Here is a 25,253-nt window from a genome sequence, read left to right as displayed (position 1 = left end):
GAAAACTTTGCATGTAAAACAACAACTTTTTTTGCATATTGGATGATTTTATGTTCTAAAAGAAATTATTAAAACACATTTCTTATAAGAGTTGGTTTTATTCAGTCAACTATCTAATGAGGAGAAACTACTCTTTGTGTAGATGAACATAACTGATCACCATGTTCCTGTGGGAAGCACTGTTTCATGTGCCTGAAATTCTGAACCCCACAGTAAGATAAACAAGGAAAAGAAGGGTGGGCCTGTGCTCTGAGCCACTGCTCTTCCAGCAGAAGCAGCCAAAGAACACTCTGGCCAGCTCCCTGCGTCCTCTAGACAGGCCCAGGCCTGGAGAAGACGGTGGAAGCCATAGCTAGGATCCTGTACCACGCCTAGAATGGTCACTAACCTGCTGTGGCCTTCTGTGGCGGCGGACAGGTGTGATGTCTGGATACAAGTGCCAACAGATCATTAGATGAAAGGCTGTTAGCACATGCCCCAGATTATAATAAGTTTGCTGAATGAATGCAGTCATGAACAGGCGGATGGATAAACAAACTGGAGTGTCATGTATTCATAATTTGAAAACTCCTTTTATTTACATTAAAAAGAGTCATAAAGTAAAAGTTTATGGAAAATAATGGCCCTTTGTAAATCACTCTGAATTCAGTTTGGTGGCGTGTTAGTTTTTAAGTTTTCAAATCCTTTACTTTAGGAGACTGTAGTCTCCTGAAGCAGGTGGTGCACTGCTTACTGGAGTCAGCTGTAATTGCTTCACCAACCTGCTTGTACCTTCGGTAGAAAACTACAGAGGAAGCATTACCTGTCACACACTTGAAAGTAATCTAAATGGAACTGTGCTGGGTGCTGGGTCGTGGCTCAGTGGTAGAGCGCTTGCCTAGCATGTGGGTTCGATCCTCAGCACCACATAAAAAACAAATGGGGGTGTTGTGTACCTCTACAACTGAAAAAAAATTAAAGATAAATAAATAGTACTGCTCTGGAATAAAACAAGAGGGTTGCAAAATAAACTTTCGAAAGCAACAAAATTTGCTGACAGAAATTAAAGTAATACGACAAAAGCGAATTTTAGCAGAGAGAGGAAACCTGTCTTTAAGAAACGTGGGGAGCACTGTTTCAAAGGAGAGGCGCTGCGCAGAGCCACTCTGCTCTGGGAAGGGCGCCTACCTTCTGCCAGCGACGCCAGGGCGTTGACGAGCCGGGCCGTGTACTGGCGCACCACCTCGCTCTTGGAGTGCAGCAGCTGCAGCACACTCCTCTGTGGGGACAAGCGACAAGGAGGACAGGGCTCTGTGAGGAGTGGGAGGCGAGGCCATGGCAGCTCTGGCCTCTGGCCTTCCTTCCTGCGAGCACTGATGAGCGGGGAAGCGGGCCAAGCCAACTGCTCGTCTGAAGTCCCGACTTCCGGCAAATATTTGATGAGACTTGGCAAAAAGCATCTGTCCAGACGTCTCCAGCTGGTGAACTGACGGCACCGGAAGGGACGCCGCTGGCTGCCCCTGTCCCCCAGCACCCAGGTCAGGCAGGAGCGCTGACCACGCCTCCGGCCGGCTTCCTGGGGGCGACAGCAGGCTGCAGGAAAGGGCTCTCTAAAAAGATGCAAATGAGGCTGGCGCGGGAGAGTGCCCCTGAGGGAGACGTGGAAGGACTCAGGATGTAGCAGTGGCAAAGCACCCCGGCTTCAGTCCCCACGACAGAAACAAAAAAAGACATGAACTCAGGACTGAACCGACAGAATGAGGACGGCGGTGCAGGCCTGGAGCCCCCAACTCAAGGCAACAGTGGCAGGGAGGAGGGCCCGCGTTCCATCGCTTACTCCCCAAAAGGCTGGAGAACTGGGGGAGCCAGACAAATGAATGAAGCGGGGTGCAGCGGCCCAGGGGTATTCTTCTGTGAGGGTGGCGCAGAGGGTCTCTGGATGGGGACAACAGGCTCAGGTGGGCAGGGTTCTGCGCCAAACGGAGGGGGATGTAGATGAAGACCGAGAGAGCCACCAGCACCTCACGCCCCAGTCCATCACCTCCAGCTACTTGGCTCCCAGACCCTGGCAACCAGACTTCACCTCTCTGCAGGAGGCGAGAAGACTTCTCAGAGGAAAGCGACCAGCCCGGGAAAAGACCTAGGTTCTGAAATCAGAGGCCCCCAGTAAGTGGCCGCCTAGCTCCTCAGTGGAGGTCCGAGTCGACAGCCCTCCCCTGTACTCAGGACTCCAGCTGGCTTTTCAGTCTCCTTAGAAGATGACCAAGGGCCACCGACACCAGAGGAAAGGCTCTGGCGTGGAAAACAGCCAAAATGAGGAGGGGGAGCTCCCTGGAGGAAAGCAGCCGTGCGGGGAGAAGAGCACTAATGAAGAGAGGAAACCGTCCCCCGCCAGGAGAGAAGCGGATGCTCTAAGCTCACAAAACACTCAACAGAAACCACGGAAAATATAAATAAAGACATCTCTCAGAAAGTGGAACGAGAAGAAAAAGATAGGAAACACGAGAGAAAAGATTAGCAAAACAGCAGTTCAGGAGGTTTGACATTTAGGAAGAGAACAGAGAAAACAGAGGGAAGAAATCATCAACAAAACAAAGAAAATTCCCAGAACTAAAACTGTCAGATTCGAAGGGCGCACAACAAGGGACCAAAATGCACTTCATGAAGCACATCCCTGGGGATCTTACTAACGGTCATAAAGAGAAGATTCAACAGGCTTCCGCATGCGTCCGGAGAGAGGAAAACAGGTCACATACAAAAGATCAGGACTGGAATGGCTTTGGATTTCTCAACAAAAAAGGAACCCTAAGAGTCTAGGATGCCTGTAGTCCCATTAATAGGGAGACTGAGGCAGGAGAATCCCAAGTTCAAGGCCAGCCTCAGCAACTTAGCAAGACCCTGTCTCAAAGTAAAAAATAAAAAGGACTGGGAATGTAGTTCAGTGGTAGAGCACCCCTGGGTTCAATACCCAATACACAAACAAAACAAAACTGGAAACTAAAGACAACAAAGTAATGTCTCCAAAACTCTATTTTGGGGGGGTTGGGGGGTAGGGGGGTGGGAGATTGAACCCAAGGGCACTTTACCCCTGAGCTACATTCCCAGCCCTTCATATTTTGAGACAGGGTCTTGCTAAGGTGCCCAGGCTGGTCTTAAACTGGCGATCACTGGTCTCAGCCTCCCAGGTTGCAGGAATTACAGGCATGCGCCACCACAACCGGCAAATGTCTCCAAATTCTACAGAAAATTTATTTACAACCTGAATTCTATACAAAGAACAAAAATATTTTCATTCAGACACAATCTCAAAACCCAAAGCGCCCAGGTGCTCTTTCTCTAAAAGTTCTGCCTAGAGGTGTTCCACCAACCAAGAGAAGTGGAGAAAGAAGGCCACATGGAGATAGGCAGAGTCACTGGAGTGGCTGGGCTGGGTTCAGGACCACCAGCCCACTACAGGCAGAGCTGCCCTGAGGCCACCACGTGAGGGCCGCCATCTTCTGCTTCCTGTACACCTTCTTTAGTTAGTCGTTATCGTAGTTTAACAACTATACAGAAAATGCACAGTTCTACGTACAGAACTCGGTGAGTTCCCACAAAGTGAGCACGTGGGTAGCAAGTTATCAGGCCAAGAGACAGAACATTTTATAGCCTCAAGACCCCCTTCCAAACTGAGGGGAACATTTTCCTCCTGGCTTCTAACATCATAGATCTGTTTTGCCTGTTCTTGAATTTTTTACAAATGAAATCATGAGGTATATATTCTTTCACACCCTTTTCACTCAATGCTAGGTTTGTGAGATTCACCAGTGTGCTCTCTGTGCTCCTTCTCATTGCTCTCTGAATCCCATGTTGCAAATCTATCACAGACATTTGTTCTACTGTTGGTGGACATTTGGGTTGCAGCCAGTAAAGTTTTGGAGCTTATAAGCAGTACCACTCTTGGACATTTCTGAGTGGACACATGGGCCCATTTCTGTTGGGGTTGTATCTAGAAGTGGTTTTGCTAGGCATAGGCTGTGCAGTTTTAGTAAATGCTATAGGTATTCCAAAGTAGTGCACCAACTTTTAAACAGAGTGCAAGACTTGGATAGCCCCGACTGTGCGCTGGTGAAGTGCCCCTCCTTCCACACTCTGCAGGGGACATCAGCTGTGGACAGTTTTTTTTTTAACCCATAGAAGTGTTGTCAGGAGATGAAATCCTGAGAATCAGAAGGAGACTTCTGACCTTAAAAGCTGAAATGTAAACTGGGCACAGTTGAATGTACTTGTAGTCCCTTTCCAGCTACGAGGGAGGCAGAGGCAGGAGGATCATTTGAGCCCAGGAGTTCAAGACCAGCTTGGGTGACACAGTGAGAGTGCCTCAAAAAAAAAAAAAAAAAAAAAAAAAAAGCCCAAATCCGGACAGCTCACCACCGGCTCTCTGTTCACTGTTGCTGGACACCTGGCAACTGATACCTGGCTGATCTTTCCTTCCTGCCAGATGCCCTGTCTCTCAGGACTCTCTCCTGACCCTGAATACTACTGTCCCCAAAGGGGATCAGCAAGTGCCCAGGAAAGCTATGCCCCCCTATTATCCAGCAATCCCGTTCATGCCATCTTCTCCCAGGTGCCTTCAGCTAACCTAGTACAATTCCACTTCCCTGCAAAGCGACGTTTGTACTTGCTACTCAGCACAAACAGCACATTGAGGACACACATATAGATAGGAAAACTATAAAGACAAGCAGGGAAATGATGAACACAGAAGTCAGATGTGTACACCCATTTCATAACAGCACTACTGTCAGTAGCCAAAAAGAGAAAGAACCCCGTGTGTCCATTGGTGGATAAGCAAAATGTGGATGGAAAGGCTAATACACGGAATATTATTTAGCCTTTAAAAGGAAAGAAATTCTGACATACACCACAACATAAATGAATCCCAAGGACATTATGGTAAGTGAGCAAGCCAGTCATGAAAAATCAAACGCTGTATGATTCCAATTAGCTGAGGTCCAAACCATGGAGGCAGAACACAAAATGGTGGTTTCCCAGGTTGGGAGAGAGGGGAATGAGGAGCTGTTGTTTAATGGGGACAGTGTCAATGTTATAAAACGAAAAGAGGCACTCATGGAGCAGGATGCAGGTGGTGGCTGCTTAACGTCACGACAGCACCTAACTCATTCAGCTGCATGTTTACAGTGATTAAGAAGGTAAAGTTTACGTTATGTGTGTTTGCCACAAGTTTTCAAAGTCAGGATGGTGGCTTCTTCTAGATGAAAGGACAGGGGCACAAGCAGAAGCACCAGGGAGTCAGAAGGCCCCTTGCCCCATCTGGGCCTGAATTTGCTTGCCTGCCTGTGCACCTGAATCGGTGAGCAGCAGGAAGAGGGCAGGAGTTGAGAACTGGAGAAAAGGACAACAGAAAGCAGTTGCAGAGATGAAGCAAGTCATTCTACTTGTTCACGACTCTTCACTAGAAGCAAACAGTAGATTCCTCAGGTAACAGGGTCAAGGCCAGCACACAAGGAAACACGCTTCCCCACCTGCCAAGGTCAGTCCTGGGGATCCAAGGCCCTGGCTGACCTCCGCCCACCTCTTGCCCACCTGGTTGTGGCTATGACAGTCTAGGAGGTCATTGCTGATATATGCTTGCAGAACTGTCTCCCTCTGCTCTCCAGGATGGGATGTGGTCAAGCGCTGGAGGAAAGAAAAACAAAAGTAACAAGACCTAAGTCTTAATTTTTTTTTTGGTAAATGGACACAATATCTTTATATTCATTTTATGTGGTGCTGAAGATCAAACCTAGTACCTCATACGTGCGAGGCAAGCGCTCTACCACTGAGTCATGATCCCAGCCCAAGACCTAAGTCTTAACAGAAGAAAAATTTCCATATAGCAGGTATGGTTTAAATGGCAAACTCCACCAGTAATTATATATTGAACCAAGCGAAATCCAGTGGGGGAGGCTGGTTAACCAGCCAGACAGTCAATTAACAAGAACTTACTTAGGAGATGGGTGATGGAGGGGACAATGGAGTCAGCTTACACATGTGAAGTCTCCTGAGAGGTGAAGGGGCACGATGCTCAGCCATCAGTGTGCTGATGAGAGCACCTGTCAACCCTAGAGGCGAGAGTTGGTTCCAGAGGGCAAGTGGATTGCTAACCAGCATGGGAAGGCGAGTGTGGAGGGATGGGAAGTGTGTCAATCCAAGGGGGAATAAAACACAGGGCAGAGCTGAGTGGCTCGGTGGCAGGGTGCAGGGCAGATGGGTGAGGTCTCTGAATGAGCCCCATAGGGACTCAGTGAGCATGTGAGCGTGCGTGGTGGGAAGCTGGCAGGACTTCTGTTGTGTTGCTGTAAGTAAGGGCTTACATAATGTCTGCAGAGGAAGAAGAACCGTTTGTATGCAGAGCACGTGGGATGTGCACGGGCACATGGGCGTGTGCGGTATGAGTGGGGAAGCGAGAAAGTCATGGAACTGAAGTGAGCAAATGTGCTTATTTTTCCAGGAAAACCTCACTAGATAAACATCCCAAGGCTGCAGGCCCTGCCTCTGGGCGAAGGGAACACCTGGGTAAGGCCCGAAAGAGCTGTGGATGAGGGGAGATCCGACGGGAGGAGAACCTGAGGCCTCCAGGGAAGGCAGGTGCTGACCAACATGGAGGGAAGGCCCTGCAGGAAGAGGGGCCTCTCCTGGAGGAGGAATGTGCCAAGAAGGCCACAGTGCGAGCAGCTGCCCCTCTCTGAAGTTGCCCGAGGTCAAGGCAGGGGCTGGGGCACTGGAGGGGGACACAGAAAAAAAAACATTGAAAAGCCTGCTTATTTTTCCTGTTTATTCTGCGAAAATGCCCTTCTCTCAGCAGGGCAGCGTCCTGTCTCAGCGGGAGGCTCAGGAGAAGCATGGGATGAGAGGAAGCGCTGGTGGCAAACCGAGAGCCAAACAGGAAGTGAGTTGGCTAAGCCGAGCAGAGGGGCAAGGCAGGGCAGGGACAGCCCTCAAGTGGCCCACCCACGGGGTACAACCAACTACCATGGAAGCAGAGCAGATGCCATGCCCAGCCACAGGACTCTCCCTGTGATGCTGGTGTGTCCTCGGCGTAGTCAAGTCATCTCCCAGGATATGCTGCAGACACAGCAGTGAGCAGGGCTGCTTTGGCCCATGACGCAGGAATTGCTCAAAGAATTTTGATGCCAAGATACTCTAAAATTTGGGGATCCGTGACAGGGCCTGATGCAAATGCAGGGTTGTGGGAGGGTCATCCAGTTAAAGGGCCAGCCATCGTGGGGCAAAGCCAGCCGTCTTCAAGTGCAGTCCCAGGAACCCAGCATACCCAAGCACGTTCAAGGGGTCTACAAGGACACAGTTATTTTCACAATTCTACTAAGACATGATCTGCTATTTTCACAATCAGTGTCTCAGGTGCATGAAGTGGGATGCTGTGGCAAATCAAATGCAAAAGCAGACTAGAGAATCCAGCTGTGCTCCACAAGATGCCTGCAGACATTAAAACAACGCCACTCTCCTCGTTGGCTTTGCTGTTCAGAAAGTTGTTTTTTAATGTCATTTATGTTAATATGTCCATTTGTTTGTTGTTCACTTTACACATACTACTACATATTTTAAATTTTCTCCGCTCTAACTTCTAATACCATAAATACTGGTAGATCAAATTCACATAAACAGCTTTTTACAGTCCTCAGCAACTTTCAAGAACGTAGAGGGCCTGAGACTGAAAAGCCCGAGAACCCATCACTGGTTCCTCCCGCTGCTATCAAGCTGATGACTTAAGGACCCCAGGACTGAGAGAAGACTTTATTTCCCTTAAGGACTTGCTGCCTGCCCATGAGGCCTGCTGGGGGTGCTGGACTGGTAATATCTAGGTACAGGAGTCTCTGGCCTTGCCAGCAGGCCTGGCTGCATGCAGCTCCCATCCAGGGAAGGCCTTGACAGCAATCCGTCATCACATCACAGGGTGACGGCAATGGCAACTGTGACGCCACAGTCGGGGTTTCAGGAAGGCCAGGGCTGCCTTCAGGAGCTGTTTTGAACTCTGGATCTTGGTGGCATCAGGCAGCGGGAAGAGCATTTCCAATAGAGCGGTTACAAGATACAAGCGTGGTAGCCAGCCAAGAGGAGCTGCACTGGGCTTACCTTTGTTTTTTGTTTTTTAACCTCAACCGGAAGGTACCTACCCAGCGCAGAGCCTGCAACAAGAAGGCTTTCAAGCGATCACTCCCCCAGATCAAATCCTTCTTCAGTTTCTCATAATCCAGGGACGGCAGTAATGGGACATCATTCAATTTCCTACTCAGCATCACAAGTTCAAAGACAAAAACAAGGGGGAAAAGGACAGGTTCATGACACCTCCTGAGCATCAACATATCCGCTCTAGAGGATTAGCAGTGGCCCAGCTGCCCCCACCCCACCCCCAGAATGGACTCCAGGCTCAGCCAGCTCGGCTTGGTCAGTTTGGTTAGATGGACCAAGGTCTCATGTTACAGTTTTTCTAAAATAAAGAGCTTCTGCCTTCGCCTTAGGCCTGTGAAGGGGAAGAAGTCATCTTGGAGGCTTCTAAACTTCCCATTCAAGTTCTATTTAGAATTCCTGGCAAAGCCTACAGACTATTAGCACCAGCTGGCCCTGAGGGTTCTACCTGCATACCTGAAGCCACTGTCCCTCTAAAGCCTGGGGATTGAGTGCCATAGAGCAGGGGCCAGGAAATGGCTTGTAAGGGAGGAGGGGCCCAGTGGACTACCGTGGAGGTGGAGGATGTGGGGGACCTGGGACACATGGTGAGATGAACAGCTTGCTAACCCTGCCCCGAGGACCCCAAGTCAAAACCCCTGGGAAGCCAGGGCTCTGATTAGACGTCTGATTAAATATCTGTCCAGCTTGGACCAAACTAACACCTGCCCCTGCTTAGCCAGAAACAGAAGGAACTAATCCCTTCAGACACCTTGTCCCCCAAATAAGTTATCTCCACATTTTGTTGAATAAGAGGTTAGAGAGCGGGGAAAACTGATGAGAACTGTAGTCTCCGTAAAGCAACCTCCTCCTGTGGATCGCACACAACAGTCATGTAAGATGTCACCACTGCTGAGGTGGGGCCGTCAGCTCTCCTGAATGAATCTGTAATCACTTCAAAATAAAAAACTAAGCTGGGCTTGGCACATGCCTGGAATCCCAGCGATTTAGGGAGGCTGAGGCATGAAGATCACAAGTTCAAAGCCAGCATCAGCAACACAGAAAGGCCCTAAGTGACTTAGTGAAATCCTGTCTCAAAATAAAAAATAAAAAGGGCTGGGGATGTGGCTCAGTGGTTAAGCACCCCTGGGTTCAATTCCTGGTACCGAATCAATAAATAAATACCAAAAGAAAAACTAAAAATATCCCCCGTACTGAGGGGGAAAAGGAGACTGCACAATATAAAGTGGAGACTCATGAAAAGTTTGGTAAAAACAATAAAGATATAGGGCTTCCTTTGTTGGGAAGGGAGGAAAGGAAACTGAGCTCTAGGAGGAAGGAGTCTGGGCAATTTAAATTTTCTTCATACATTTCTACAGCATGCAAATTTTCTATAATGAACTTGTATTACTTCATAATAAAACATGCCATGCCAGTTTTTTCAGTGTTTGCTTTTATTGGACAAAATGAGATTCTCATAGAAGGCCCAAAGGAAAGAGCCAGAAAAGAAGGCAACAGCTGAGCTCTTAGTACACAGCTGCAGGGCAGGAGCCCTCTCTTCTCTACACCCAACAGTAAGCCCACAGACGACAGGCACAGTGACCGTTTTGATGCTGTTTTCTGGGGCAAATACTATTTTGAATTTAGTAAATAATAGAGTTACTTTTAAAATTCCCATTATAAATCACTGGGTCAAGATTTTTCAAAATTGTCAAGCCATGAAAGACAGAGGAACGTCTCAAATTCAAGGAAACTAAGAAGACACTCTGGCAGCATGAGGTCCTGAATCCGATCCTGGGACAGAGGAAGGACATGGGAGAGCAACCTGTATCTGCGAATGAGGTCTGTAGATCTGGTGGTGGTTTTTTATCAGTGCCCACTGCTGGGTGTCTAGTAAAGCTACTTTGAATTCCAGTTTCACACACAGCTGAGCTTGTTAGTAAGACTTCCTAAGCGAGGTTACTTACACGGGTGCCAGGGAGGCGCGCAACATGGTTGAGGCCTGAGAGGAAGGGGACAGGAGAAAAGACCATATTAAACACTGTCAGCAACAACTCCAACTCAGACACTCTCAACAGTAGAAAATCGGCAGAGCTGCAAGTTCTCCAACCCAAATCATATGACTTAAAAATTAGCCCAAACCCCAGCTGAAAGCACTGCCCACCACAAGCCACTGACTAAGTTAAATGCTCCAATAAACATTGGGTTCTCCCCAGCCAGACTTCCAGAGGCACTGAAAGCTGCCCAAGACATCAGGAAGGAAAGCATGTGAATCACAGGCTCCTCATTTTTTCTCTACTCTGATTTTCTGTTTAAGTACAAAAATAACACATGTACTTTGTGCCATTTCCCAGTCCCTGAAAGAATCTGGCTTTGGGATCCAGGACTAGGCCACTCCTCCCACTTCCAAGGTCTGCCAGACGCACGTCCATCCCGAGATCTGCTTCTGGCCCCTCTAGCAGTGCGCTGCTCACCGGGCTCTAGTTTGGGATGCAGAGTCTCAGCAGCATTTTGTGCTGCAGAACGTGGGCCTTTGGGGAAACTCAGGAAGCGTGAAGGCTCCCCTTCAGACCCTGGTTCTTGCGATCAAGTCGAAAAGATGTCAGACGTGTTGCTTAGAGTAACAGGGATGAGTTTATTAGAAGGGACAGGAAAGGGGAAGGGGCACTCTCAAGGGAGAGAGTAGGTCCTCCCAGAGACGAGAGGAACAGTGTGCCTCTGCTGTCCTCCAGTTTTACTAGGAGTTTCAGAGAAGTTTCCAGAGAGCCCTGCCCAGGATCACCTCTTGACTTTTGACTCACAGCAGGACGATATCGAAGTTTCAAGTGCCCGCTGCCATGACAACTCCAGGTCACGTTGGCCCAGGCTGCCCAGCTCTAATTGGAACCTCTTCTTCAGATGTTATGTTATGGTTGGGGGAATTATTCTTATCTCCCTGAGTTCGGGATGTGGTCTGTGTAAAGGTTAGAGAAGATCCCCCTTCAGGGTAACTACTGTTCTTATCAGTGTTTCAGGGCCTACATTCATCCTGCAGATATCAGGTAGTCTGCGGAGGACTGTAACATATCCTGTGGACTTAGCCAGGCAGAGTAAACTGTTGCTCAAAAGTGAAAGCACGCGGGGTCGGCACTGCGGGCCCAGTCCGTGAACTACCTGCAACCTCACGCTCCCTCCTCGTGTCTGTCTGTCCCCTACCATGCCAACCTCCACAACGAGCATCACCATCCCTGCCAGGTCTGGGGACTTAGCTGCACTTCAGATTCAGCCGTCTGACTCTGGTCCATAAGTCATTCACTGCTAAGCCAGTAACAGCCCATTCTGGTGACAGTCCCATAACAGGAAGTGCATATCAGGTAAGGCAAGGCCTCTTCCATTCCTTAATACCTCACACTTGCGGCTAGTCTCAGATATTTATCAACTGAACTTCATATATACCTACAAATTAGCTTCATAAAGGAACCAAGGTGTTTCTCTGTTCATTGGCTTGTTTGAAAGAAAAACGAATCTGTCCCCCGAAGAGCCCTTCCCACGGGGCAGGCAGTGGTCCTTACGCTTTCTGTGTCACCACAGCCCTCAAACGGGACATCAGTCACTCTTACCACATCGGGGTGATTATTTCACAAATATTTGTGTCTTTCTTCTTCAGCAGACAAAAAATTCTATAAGGACTGGAAACAGGTCACCCTCGTGTCCCCAGCGCCTGACATAGTGTACAAAGTCACTGACTGGAAGACTGACTCCCAGGAGTGCTTACTCCAGAGTCCTCTGGTGAGTAAGAGGAGACCCGGGCGATGCCTGTCATTATCACTTCCCTTTTCACAGACATGTAGATTCCTTCCTTGTAGACATCTCACCCCACTTTTAAATGGTTCGTGACTATGTATGTTTCCATATTTTTTAGCCCTTGGGTTGTTTTAATTAGTAAACTGCTTATTCCTGTTATTGGCTCAGAGAAGAGTTCAGAAAATAAGTTTGAAATGGTATCTAAGTTACTCATGTACTACATTAAAGAGACTAAGCAGCTGACAGTGCGTCAACTGGGTCAAATAAGGTCATGGCCACGTGAAAATATTAGCAAAATATGTTCAAAAAATAAAAATTAAGAATTAGAAATACTGGTTAATTCCTATTTGCCCAATAGAATTTATCACTACCCTTTTTTCATAGCTATTTGAAGTTTTCCATCATTTAAAAACCAGTCCCCTTTGCTAAACTCTCTGATTCTATTTGCCCCATGAAGAAAGGAGTTGAAAAGCAGGAATAACGTGCCCTCATGAGGAGAAACAATATGTAAGATAAACATCATTAGGACTTTAGCATCTAATCAAGTAAAAAAGGAAGCCAGAGACAAGCTGCAGGAAAAATGGCTCAGCGCACTGTCCACAAGAGAGGCGGCCCTGGTGTTCCACGCATTCAGCAAGCACTTACTGAGTGCACCATCTGCCAGGTCACCGCTAGGTACTTGGCTACACAGGGGTGAACAAGCGAGTGCCTGCCTCGAGAGCTCCTGACCAGTGGAGGATCCATGGCCAAACAACTTTCCACGCCTCAGGTTCCTCACCTGCAAGATGACGGTACTCACAGTGCCCACCTCCAGGACTGTTAGGAAGATTAAGTTCGTTAATCCTGGCCTGCTCAATCTCCACCCCCCGCCCCAAAAAAGCAGGTCCTGGTGGTTCTGTGGTAAATTTCCCCACATCCACAACTTTCTCTCCAGTCCCCACACCAGGGACTTCCTCTGGCACCACCTCTACTGAACTCCCTACCAGAGAGCCACGGTAACAGTGCTCCTTGACCATCAGTAGGTCTCATGAGCATTAGCTCATTTCCTGCACTGTTATGCCCACTTTCGGATGAGAAGATATGGAGGTTAAGCACCCTGCCCTGGGCCAAGGGTCAAGCCAGCAGTTGGGTCCCAGAGACAGTGCTGGCTTTGCCCACTCCCCACTTCCATCTCTACCTCCAGCCCCCTGCCACGCTCAGCCAAGGGGAGCTTTATCAAAGCCACCCACCCCCATCTCCTCAGCCTTGCCTCTGGCATACCACTGCCCCATCCTCCATCTCCTCCTTCTTCATCTTCAAACTCAGTTCCAACCATCGGAGCTCAGGAGACGGTTCCCAGAACTGCCCTCTACCCTCGCTCCTCGGACCTTGGCGAGCGCTGATTTTCACCTGGTCCTGTTGGGTTCTCTAGGCGCATCAGGAGCCTCTTCCACACTGTGCACTCTACTCTACATTTCTCCTTTCCCTCCAGCAGTTCTCAACTGGCAGTGACCCTGCCCCCGGGGACATTTGGCAACGTCTGGAGACATATTTTCGTTGCCAAAACTAGATGCTCTTGGCACCTCATGGGTGGAGGCGGGGGAAGCCGCTACCCTTCCACGCACACACACAATAATCCAGCCTCAAACAGCAGGGCGCTGGAGGCCAAAAGCCCTGCTCTAGACAAGGGCTTTTTGTTTTGTTAATCCTTCTGTTAACAAAGCAGATACTCAGATCTCCTCTGAAATGAACTGAGCTGCTCAAGGACTTGCAGTCATGTTCATGATGCACGGGAGGCGGACCCACAAGGCCTGTTAGGGCCACGTGCGGGGCCCCAGGGAGAGCGGAGCAAGTCAGCAGCGCCACGCTGCCCGCCCAGCGCTGCTGAGCTCCTCCCTCTGATGTGGTTGCTCCAGTTGGTAAGCACTGAGTTCTAATGTAAGTTACAAAGTTGAATTTGACCTGGACATTGACCCGAGGCATGAACTTGCTCAAGGATAGGGAACACAGCAGGCCACAGCTTCTGCATCCTCCCCTTGGGTAGAGGCCTTAACAATAACACAGAAACACTGAGGAGGCCGCTCTGAGGTTCTGCTGACCAGCCTTCACTGTGTACTGGATTTCTAGACGTCTACGTGTGCAGGTTCTCGAGCAGGATGCGACCACAGCCTCCGCTGGCTGTACTCGGGAGTGACTGCCACCAGCTGTGCGCACCAGTATCTGCGTGGTGTGGGGACAGATCCAACAGGCAGGCAGCAGCCCCAGCAAGAGAAAGATGGTGAACCCAAACATCATCAATCACAGAATAATTCTGCCCAGAGGGCTCACAATAGGTTTTTAACACAGAGGAAAAAGTCTCAGAAAGAACTGCCTTGCTAAGAGGTCCTGACTCCAGACCTTATGATCTCTAGAATTTTATGCTGAGAGCTCAGAGAAAGGTCCACTTTCTCTGAGTGAAGGGGCTTCAAAAGGAAGCCAGTGAACCAATCAGTGGGCCGGTGGTGGCCTCCCCTCTGAGGAAACCTGGTGAAGGCTGGAGTAACCTTTTCAGGGCACAGGTTGAGAAGAGTGGGTAAGTAATGTTTTGATGCATCAACTATTCACTGAGCATCTTTATGGAACCAGGGTTGGTGCAGGGCTCTTGGAAACCATGGGCATGGGAGACAAGTGCGTATCTAAGCCAAGGTAAAAGGGTAGTGTAACAGTGTCCACTTTATACTTTGAACACAGTCCTTGCTGCCCTGCCACTGCAACTTATTTTTAAAACAGACATGTTTCTCTTCCTCTCTCTCCTCCCTAGTCTCAGGAGAAATGATATTGCCTTTCTTTCCCATCCTAGGCAGAATATCTGTCCTTGAGCACACGCCCACCATAGGAACAAAGTAACTCAGACTTTGGGGATGGCACCAGAAGATCTCAGAAATGACCATCTACCATATTAACAAGTGAATTACAACTCCAACAGAGAACATGTGGAGTATAGCCTCTGAATCACCACTTTAAAAAACCCCAGTTCCCACTGATGGGCAGAACCACAGCCTCTGGGACAGGAGTCCCCTGTGTTTCTCCTTTGCTAGCAAAGCAATAAAACTTTAAAATGTCTCCTTCTTCTCAAAACTCTGTCATTATTGAATTGGCATCAGGGACAAGGACTGATCTTTCAGTAATAGCAGCATCTATGCCGTGTTATGGTTTAGATCTAGAAATGTCCCCCCAAAGCTCATGCTTTGAAAGCACAGTCCTCAATACAGTTAAGCTCAGAGGTGGAGCTTTTAGGCCACATCAGAGTTGTAACCTTGTCAGTGGGTTCATTTGATAGATTCATAATTCACATGAACTACTGGTGATAACAGAGGCAAGCAGGGTGTGGCTGGAGGAAGTGAGTCACTGGGGGTAAGCCTTTGGATTATTCTGTTCTGGTTCCTCTCTTGAGCTTCCTCTCTGCTTCCTGGTTGCCATAACCGGAGCAGATTCCCTCCACCACATCCTCCTCCACGAGGTTCTGCCTCACCTCAGGCCCACAGCATTAAGTCAGCTGTTCATGGACTGGTTCATATATTGGTTTGTGGGTTGAACCTCTAAAACCATGAAACCAAAGTAAACTTTTCCTCCTCTAAGTTGCTTTGGTCAGGTCTTTTGGTCACAGCGATGCAAAGCTGCCTAACATACACCTCCATCACTTCTCAGCCACAGGAAGGCCCTGGAGCCTGGGCCTCGCAGCAACTGCTGCCCCCTGTCGCTGGGGTCCTGGCATGGGGGAAGATGGGTACTGGGACCACATCAAGCCAGGACAGCTCTTGGTCATAACAGTGGGGCAAGGACTTGGCTGATGACACGTGAGATCACTCTGCAGAGGTGTTCAGAGAACTCCGCATCAGGGGTAACATGAAGGAAGGTGATTGCTAGTCACTCCAACGGGAGAATGAGCAGTCTGTCTCCAGAGAGCCTGGTTTGCTACTGTGTGTTGGGAATCATACTAGAAAGTCTGTCTCAAACTCACTAAATCAAAGTTTGTCTGGTTCTGGGCTGGGGAATCCTGTTGGATAAGTGTTAGCAGATGCAGTTCTGAGGGTACAAAAGTGGCAGAAGAGCAGGTGCTTGTCCCAGGAGCGGGAAGGAAAAGGCGGGGCTTGACACCAGCAGCAGCAGCTGAGCTCGGGACAGAGAGGGGCAGCTAACCCCTGAGGACCAGCCCATTTCTGCCAATTCCCCTCCTGCCCCTGTTCATGATGCTGCCTGTGCTGTGCAGAAGTGCATGTGACCAAGGATGGTAGGACCCCTTGGCCAGACCTCCAGAGAGGTTCAGGTGACCAGTGGGACATGCAAGGTGCTGTGCTCAGCCCAGGGACTGTACAGGCAATGGAGGCAGAGACCCAGAGAGCAGCCCCACCAGATGTGGAAGGACAGGTGCTGTGGCCAACTCCATAGCAGGAAGGGGGACATACAGAGCACGAGGAATGCTTTACACTGCAGCAGGGACAGGTACTGGGTAAGGGAGCAACACCATCGACCAACTGTGCAACACCTGCATCCTCCCCGAAACATGAAGGAAGAAACAAATGAGACAACCAGAAAGGTCATTCTGGCTGGGTAAGCGTGTGCTCGGTACAGCAAGAGCCTGGAATGGTTAGAAAGTGACTTTAAGCCACTTTTAAGAGAACCTGGAAGAACGTGAGCAAACACGATGGCATCAAGACACGGGAGGGAAGGAGGATGCTCTTCCAGGTCCCAGAGACCAAATGAACACAGGGCAAAGAGGGGAAAGGCCCTGGGCAATTCCCAAATGTTCCCTGTAGTCTCTCACTGAGTCAGGAAGCACAGGAGCCCAGTTTGGACACAGACTGTGGCGAGCCCGTCAGACAGTCACAGGAGAAGCCCGGAACTTGCATGCAACACAAGGGAGACTGAACTGATGGCCAAGCACGGCTCTACCAAGTGTCATCAGGTTAGTTCAGAGGCAGGACAGGCATTGGAGCGTAAGGGGCAGAGGGACAGGAGCTGGGTGGGCGACTCCTAACCCACAGGGCACTGGACTGGAAAGTCTGGAAAGTCTGCCTATGGTGATGGGCCAGGTGCGGGTGTTTGCCCCGACCTAGGAAGGTCACAGAAGGGGAGGGCAGAGCTGCTGCTAAGCTTTGAACCACAGCGAAGGCCACACGCTGGGAGGCTTCAGGAACAGTCCTGCTCAACTGAGCAATGACAGCAATGCTCCTGAACACAAGGCCATCTGAAGAAGGGTGACTACCACCACTGCCCCAGGCCCTGCAGCATTTCCCTGTAGCAGATGGTGGGTGTGGAAGGAGATGCCCTCTGGGGCCTGTCAGAGACTTCTTGCCATCTCCTGGAAGTATTTCGCCCAGAACTATTTACTTCCAGTGTAGCGTCACCTAGAATTGTTGAAGAAGGGAGGACTAATTACCAGAAGGGCCATTTTTCCAAATAAGGATGCATTCAATTGGAAACTTCCCATCTCATGAATGCACAAGCCCAGAGGTGCCACTAGGTGGGCTCTGGGACTCACCCAAGAGCTATGACTCAGATTTCCACCCTGAGGGTCAGCCCAAACTGTTTCATGATCAGCCACCCTCTGCCCATTCCTGTCACTGGACGGGCCACTGGCCTGGGGTGGGAAGGGACCCCCACCTTAGCCACGGCACACCTGTCCTTGAATCTCTGAATTCACCTGGGAGGACAGGGGACAAGAAGGAAAAGACAGACCAAGTACTTTAAATGCCACAGCAGCACAAAGACAGTTGCATCGTTAGCAGCAGACATGGGCTGAAAAGCCACCATCATGTTAGAAGAGAATGGCTGACTGCACCATGTTCTCAAGCTGAAGCTCTAAAAGGGAAATGTGCACACAAGACTCTCCAAAGCATGTTAAGTTAAAGAAAAAAATTGCAGAACAATAAATGTAATGAAACCTTAATATATAACCCTAATTACATACCTAATACATTTACTGAAAAGGTTTAGAAAGATGTGTGTGTACACAGGCAATGGGGTTAGCTAAGGGAGGGGCTGAGATGCCGGGTGAGTGAAGGAGGGAAGGGTTTGTGGGCTGCTCCTTTTACTGCTGAGTTGATGTGTTCCAATAAATGTATTTGCATAGTCCTAACCCTATGCCTTGGTCTAGGGCCAACTTTCAACAGATGGTAGCAAGGAGCTGTTCAGCTGTCTAGGAAACACGAAGCCTGACCCAGAAGCAGATCAGCCAGGGATGGACTAGCATCAGGCTCCCCTGGAACATATGCTGCATTGTGTGACTTGTGTAGTCTTAACAATACAGTTTAGGGCTGCTTAATAATGGGGATGCACTCCCCCCGCCATTACTGGGACTTGTACCCAGGTGTGCTTAACCACTGAGCCACATCCCCAGGCCTTTACATTTTTTTATTTTGAGACAGGGTCTTACTAAGTTACTTAGAGCTTCACTAAGTTGCCCAGGCTGGCCTCAAACTTGCTATCCTCTGCACCTCAGCCTCCTGAGTCACTGGAATTACAGGTGTTACTACCCCACTGCCTAACGGGGATACATTCTGAGAAATGTGTCACTAGATGATTTGTCATTGTGCAAACATCACAGAGTGTCCTTACACAATCTAAGATGGCTCCGATGTCACCAGGTGATAATCTTGTGAGACCACGTAGTATACGCAATTTGCTGTTGACAGATGTGTCTGCCTGAGTAATCTTAGAAGCTTTTTGTCTTCCTTATCTCTTCTGCCCTACGGGAGAACACCTACTTCTTTTCTCTATATTCTGAATGTTATAAAATCTGGTTCCTATGTAGCCCAGTTTTTAAGTGCGATAAGGATGAGGGACAGATAAACCCAAGGTCAGGGCAATGGCATGCAGGTTGAACTAGCAGAGGCTCCCTGGGGGAATTCCCAACCTCCAAGAAGAGAACCCCAGCATTACTCAGCCTTTGGAGAGGACCTGGAGTCACCTGCCAGTTCTGATTGTGTAGGCAACGTTTAAAGGTACCGGGCATGAACTGCAGGAGGGTGGGAGTACACGTGTCCCCTCCTTAGTGTTTCCATCTGGGGTGGTCATGGGGCACTCTGCCAGTGACAGTTTTCCTCTCTCTGAGGAGAGGGCAGACTCCCTGCATCTGGGCACATACCACCTGCCCATCTTCTCCTGTCCCCTGCAGCAGGCCAGCCAGGCACAGTCAGCACATCTCCTCCATGCTGCCCCCACGTGGGGGCATGGTGGCGACAGTAGTGGCCCAGGTTTGGCAGAGGTATCCAGGACTGGGTAAGCATGCTTCCATAAGTCCGCAGTTCAGAGAAGGAAACCCACCTCCCTATCAATCAACTGCACAATGCCAACCCACAACAAGGGAGGGTGGGAAGGGAAGAATCAAAGTCCACTGGATTAGACAAAGGGGAATGATGGGAAGGGAGGGGGCGGGAATAGGAAGACAGGAGAATGAACCAGGTATCAGCTTCCTATCCTTATTATGAATACACGACCAGGGTAACTCCACATCATGCACAACCACAAGAATGGACCCTAATTGGAGTAAGTTATACTCCATGTATGTATAACATGTCAAAATACACTCTACTGTCATGTTGTATCTAAAGGAACCACCACAAAAACATCAACTCCACATTCTCCCACAGAGCCCTGTCCGTAGTGACAATGACACTTTTGTCTCCTTTGTCTGCACTCTTCTGTCATGTTTTTCAGTGGTTTGGAACTCAGCAGGGGATGAAGGTGGCTTTTTCCTGGGCCCTTCTGAACTTTCAAAATTAAAGTAAGTTGGAGAAGCACAGGCTCACGTTAATAGCCAGGTCCGAAGACCAGGCACCAGCAGGTTTCCCACGGGCTGGGCAAGTGCCTTTACAGAGTGCCATCGGCTGGAACACCTCACTGTGACCAGGCAACTGAGGAGGAGCAGGCCTGGGGCCACTCTACAGAGGAGGCCGATACGTACCCACTTGTTTTTCCTGAAATTGACGGCATTTTGCTTGATCCTAAAATAAATTTATCCCCTTAAAAAATAAAAAAGCAAGTAACATTCCTCTCCTTCCAAATCCTAAATCCTACTAGTCACTGGACATCCCAACTAAACTCCTAAGGACCCTGAGAACTCCACGCCACACCTGGCCCTGGGTCACTGGGGCAGGGGAGGATCCACAAAGGGTGTGACTGGCTCACTGACGAAACGGAAAAGACAGATTAGACAGGAGGTCACATCAAGCTTAAACTTACTGAAGTTACTAATCATGTGACTGTTTTATTTTTATGAGGTGCTAGGCATTGGACCCAGGGCCTCCTGTGTGCTAGACAAGTGCTCCGCCCCTGAGCCTACACCTCCCGTCCCCTAGGAGAATATCCTTAATCTCAAGAGAGGCACACTAACCTTACAAACATATATAATTCTTATGGAGCTGTTAAAAAATAAATTTAAAAAATACACTCTGCAGTATTTTGCAGTAAGGGCCATAGTATATGCAATTGATCCTTCAATGGTTCAGAAAACTGTGTGTGTGTGTAGAAGGAGAAGGAGAACAAGCAAACAGCAAAAATGCTAGCAGCTGCTTGGGGTGAATGGCATACCAGAGACCTCTGTGCCACTTCTGTACCGTTCCTGAAAACCTGCAATTACTTAAAGGAAAAAAAGAGCCCCTGCCTTAGACCACAGAACCCCAAAGTGGCAATTCTTTAAAGGAGAGAATAAGGCTTCCTTCCTTCCTTTCCTACTGATTCCCAGGCCTGGGGCCCTGGGAGCAGCTGCCCCCAGCAGATCACAACATGCTTCTCTCCACTGCAGCCTCCAGAGGCTACATTCTCTCCAAAGTCAACTTCCTGCCAGGCTGGGGCTATAGCTCAGTGCTAGAGCATTTGCCTGGCAGGCCTGAAGCCCTGGGCTCAATCAATCCCCAGTACTGCCAAAAAAAAAAACCCAAAACAAATAAACAAAAACCCCAGATAGCTTTCTTTTCCTTTTGAGAGTTTCTAGACCTCCAGAGCCAGCTGCAATTCAGCCTCTTAAATGAGATTTTCTCATGCACATTCCTTTTCTTTAGTTACATTCATTTTAAATTTAGGGGACAGAGCAGGGGTGCTCTGCTCAGGCAGAGCCTCACCGTCCCGGGCCTCGTGAAGTCCACACTGTGTGCCAGGCTCTGCCGCATCTGGTTACTGAAGAGGCGGATACAGACGCTCTGCAGGTACTCCGGGGTGATCTGCAAAGAGGACACGGCGGCATGTGGTGAAAGGAACGCAACTCACCCAAGGGACAGTGTGAGGCTGCTGTCCCTCGGCAGCCTCTGTAAGGCACAGTGATGAAATGATGAGCTGGAAAAAGAATCATCTGGCTTTACCTTTGGAGCTCTTGAAAGGAATTAATACACAGAATTGACAGAAACAACCGCTGATGTCCTGAGGTGCAATCATGGGACATCAAGCTTTAAATGGTGCATTCTTACCTGATATATTCCCATTGCCATGGAAAATAAATAGATTTTAAGTCATTTTTGTAAATTCAAGTAATAAAGTCACTGGGTGGTCATCACGTGGTGGAAAGAGGACCAGGCCTCAGGTCTGAAGGTCTGTGCTCTAGAGAGAACCAGCAGCTCTGCCCCTTGCACTCCTGACCTGTGTGAGATGAATCAGGTTTACCTGTGGGGTCACAGTGAGGGGTAAGTAAGGTCCAGATATGCCCAGCACACAACAATGGCTGGGAAGATGCTTGCTGAGTAAACAATGAAGACCTTATTAATAAACAGTAAAGTGCTTGGCAGCACCAGGCTGAACTAGTTAACATCAAGGCGGCTACTTCATGGTGTTCTTCAGTACCTTTCACCTCGCTCGTGGGTACCACAGGTCAGGATGGCAACATCATTTTTTTCCTTTCATCTTATATCTTTCCATAATGATAACACATGCTTATTTAAAACGTACAAGTCCCACACTCTCTCCCAAACACCCTGCCCCCACAACCTTCCAAATTTTCTCTGCAAGATGGTCAGAGGGGACCCTCCTTTCGCGCAGCTTCATGATTCCGTGTGTGGAAACTTGCACATGGCAATGGAACTGGCCTCTATTCCTGCCCCTCACTCACCCATCCCCATGGGAGAAGGGCTATCCAAATGGAGAGTTGGCAAGACCTGCGAACACTGGCCCAGACCTTTTTCTCACCCGCTGGGGCTCCTGCCTATCCCACTGGGTCACTCTGTCCATTCCATGGCAGATGTCCGATCATCACTGGACACACAACAACATAAGAAATCACTCAGAGAAAGAAGAGCCCCACTTAAGGGTAACCCTCCTTTATCTCCCTGAGTCCACTGTCAAAGGATTCCTAGTCTTAAAATGTGAACAGTCCCTTGTTCACCTGTGCACATACAAGCGAACTGAAACCATACAAAAGAAAATGTTAATATTGACCTTGAAAAGGAAATGAGTTGGAAGAACTGTGGTGGAGGAGGCTTCCTACACGATCCTCTGACTCATTTCCATCTTTTGCCAAGAACATGTGTCTCTTTCACATTAAAGACAAGCCAGTCCAGCCTCTGCTCTGCCCCTTCTCCACACCTGAGGTCTCTTCACACCCCTGCCTGTGGTCTGCAAGCTTCGACTCACAAACACCAGTGACAGGAGCTCATGTGCTCATCTTTGGTCACAAACCTCACCAGGTGTCACGTGAACCTGGCTGTAGGTGGTACACCCAGGATGGGGGCAGTTGTTTTTTAATAGGAAAGCAAGCAAAAGGAAGGTGCACAAATTAAGAAACACTAACTTGAAAAGCAAACAACAGGCTGAGAAAAATACTTGCAAAAGATGAACTGTGAATGCCGGAGCCCAGCGGCCCTGTCCACAGCTGAACCTGATTCCCCCAAGCCTGCTCTCTGCCCGAGGCCTCCCTGTCTCAGCTGGTGGCAACACCATCTTTCCAGCTGCTCAGACCAAAAGCACAGGAGTCGCCCTTGACTGTGCTCCCTCCCACCACCTCGTTCAGCACCATCTTCACCCCATACTGAGACAAGTGCTTCTCCCCGCTCCTCCCAACACCAGGTCTCCCAGGACTGCAATCGCCTCTTTGCCCGTCATCCCAGTCTCCCCGCGGCACTGTGGACTGTTCTGAAACAGTGGCCAGGTGACCCTGCCACATCTGTCCCGACTCCCCACTTGAACGGTCCACCCAGCTTCCTCGGGTGAAGTCGGAGCCTTCTGATGACCCCAGGCCGCTCGTCCTGCCTTGCACCTTCTCCTCGCTGGCCCCCCAACCCCGGGCTGGCCCTAGCCCTGGCCCCTGCTTCCCCTCTGGCCCCAGCTCCCTCCTTAAACACTGAGGCTCAGGCCACGCTAGCCCGCTAGCCCCTGCGCTGGCTGCGCCTGTGGCCTGGACCCATCTTCTCCCCACATGCTCACTCCGGTGCCTCCCCCAGCATAAGTCACTCAGCAAGGAAGCTCAGCCTGCCTCACCCTGTCCAAACACATACCCCCAAACTCTGATCCCAGCGTCTGGCTCCCCTTCGCTCCCCGAGCTGCGGTCTTCTAACCCCGCTTCTTATCTATTCTGCTTGTGTTTGCTGTTTACCATCCACGTTCTCTACTGCTGTAGCTGCTCCCTGAGGACAGCACCTCCGCTTTGCTGAGTGACGCTTCCCAAATTCTAGAACAGGGACTGGCATACGGCCTGTATTCAACGAATCTTTTTCAAATGAATGAAAGGTACAGAAAATGTTCAATTCCATATGTAAGGAATATAATGTGTATTTAAATCATGAGATAATATTTCTTACCTATTGAATTTGCAGAACATAAAAATTTTAATAATAATAACCAGGGTCAGCAAGGAGGGTTTTTGAAAATAAAGAAATGAACTATCAATGAAATCAAGTCAGCTTAATCTTCCTGAAGGACCTTAAGCATAGAATTCAACCTGGCAAATCAACTTTGATAAAGGGGCTGGGGTTGTAGCTCAGCGGTGGAGCGCTTGCCTCTCTGGTATGAGGAGCTGGGTGAGATCCTCAGCACCACATAAAAGTAAATAAAATAGGGGCCGGGGCTGTGGCTCAGTGTACAGCGCTTGCCTAGCATGTACGAGGCGCTGGGTTCAATTCTTAGCACCACATGTAAATAAATGAAAAAATAAAATAAAGGTCCATTAACAACTAAAAAAATTTTTTAAATAAATAAATAAAGATATATTGTGTCCATCTACAACTAAAAATATTTTTTTAAAAAAAGTAACAGAGTATTTCCCACTATATTAATTACTGATGAAAACAAAAACCTGGAAACAACCTAAATACCCAATACTAAACACCCAATAGGCACATCATACTACATGGAGTACATCACTGCCACAGGACCAAAACCTTCCAGCCACTAAAGGCAAGACACTGCAGAAGAACATTCAATGACTTTAAGCATGTGATTCAACATTAATACAAAGCCGGCCAGAAAACTGTGTGGTCTAGAATGAATTTTGGTAAAACATGTATTTAAGTTCTAAAAAAAATCTGAAATATTGGTAAGCATTAGGACTTATAATTATATGTAATTTTTCTTTTTTTTGCATCAGTCTATATTTTTGAAACTTTCTATAATGCACACTATTTTATAGTCACATTTTTAAAGTTTGTAGGAAGAATTTTGACACACAAACTTACACTGGTAATAAAATTTTATATAGCCCTTAATAACACACAAGTAATATTAAGAAAATAAGAAAAACAAGTAAAATTAAGAAAATAAGAAAAAACATCAGCAGATTGTATCAATGTCATACACTCATTGTGATACACTACAGTTTTACAAACTGTAAAGGGCAAAGTGACAGGGGATTTCTCTGTATTATTTCTTATAACTGTACTGTGAACCTACAATTACTTCAGTTTTTTAAACAATGTCCATTTCCACAAAGAGATTTCATTGTACTTTCTAATTTTTTAAAAGTAAAATACTAAAGTCATTCCCATTACAGTCAGGGAGAAAATGAAGATGCCCATGACATTATTCAAGGAAAATAAAAATATCATTATTTTAAGATGATGTGACTACCCATCTAGAACACAGGAGAATCAATCAAAAACCTAAGCAAGCAATGGGGTTCAGAAAGGTAGGTAAATAGACACAAACCAACACGTAAAAATCAATTGCTTTTCACTATACCAGCAGAGAATTCCTCCTCTTTTTTTTTTAATCCTTTGTTAACATTAAGAATTAGGGGCAGAGGTTGGTGGTGCACACCTATAATGCCAGCAACTCAGAAGGCTAAGGCAGGAGGATCCCAAGTTTAATGCCATCCTGGGCATCTTAGTGAGACCCTGTCTCAAAATTAAAAATAAAAAGGGCTGAGAATGTAGCTCTGTAGTGGA

The 25,253-nt window shown here is 48.3% G+C and overlaps 1 protein-coding gene across 5 annotated transcripts in view; it reads right to left on the bottom strand.

The window, feature by feature from the left end:
• Positions 1 to 25,253, bottom strand: part of ARMC9 (armadillo repeat containing 9) — a 132,198-nt gene that overhangs the window by 75,020 nt on the left and 31,925 nt on the right. For 4 of the 5 annotated variants that reach the window (XM_079134851.1, XM_079134849.1, XM_079134852.1 and 1 more), the window contains exons 9-13: positions 21,012 to 21,110; positions 10,116 to 10,150; positions 8,157 to 8,268; positions 5,566 to 5,658; positions 1,168 to 1,258 (exon numbers count right to left, since the gene is read on the bottom strand). In XM_079134851.1, the coding sequence (XP_078990977.1) occupies positions 1,168 to 1,258; positions 5,566 to 5,658; positions 8,157 to 8,268; positions 10,116 to 10,150; positions 21,012 to 21,110 (430 nt within the window). The remainder of the gene's footprint in view (positions 1 to 1,167; positions 1,259 to 5,565; positions 5,659 to 8,156; positions 8,269 to 10,115; positions 10,151 to 21,011; positions 21,111 to 25,253) is intronic. The other variant, XM_079134853.1, reaches the window with a different exon arrangement.

The sequence above is a fragment of the Sciurus vulgaris genome (assembly GCF_902686455.1).
Source record: "Sciurus vulgaris genome assembly, chromosome: 3".
NCBI classification, from domain to species: domain Eukaryota; kingdom Metazoa; phylum Chordata; class Mammalia; order Rodentia; family Sciuridae; genus Sciurus; species Sciurus vulgaris.
This window is presented reverse-complemented; position numbering and strand designations above follow the sequence as displayed.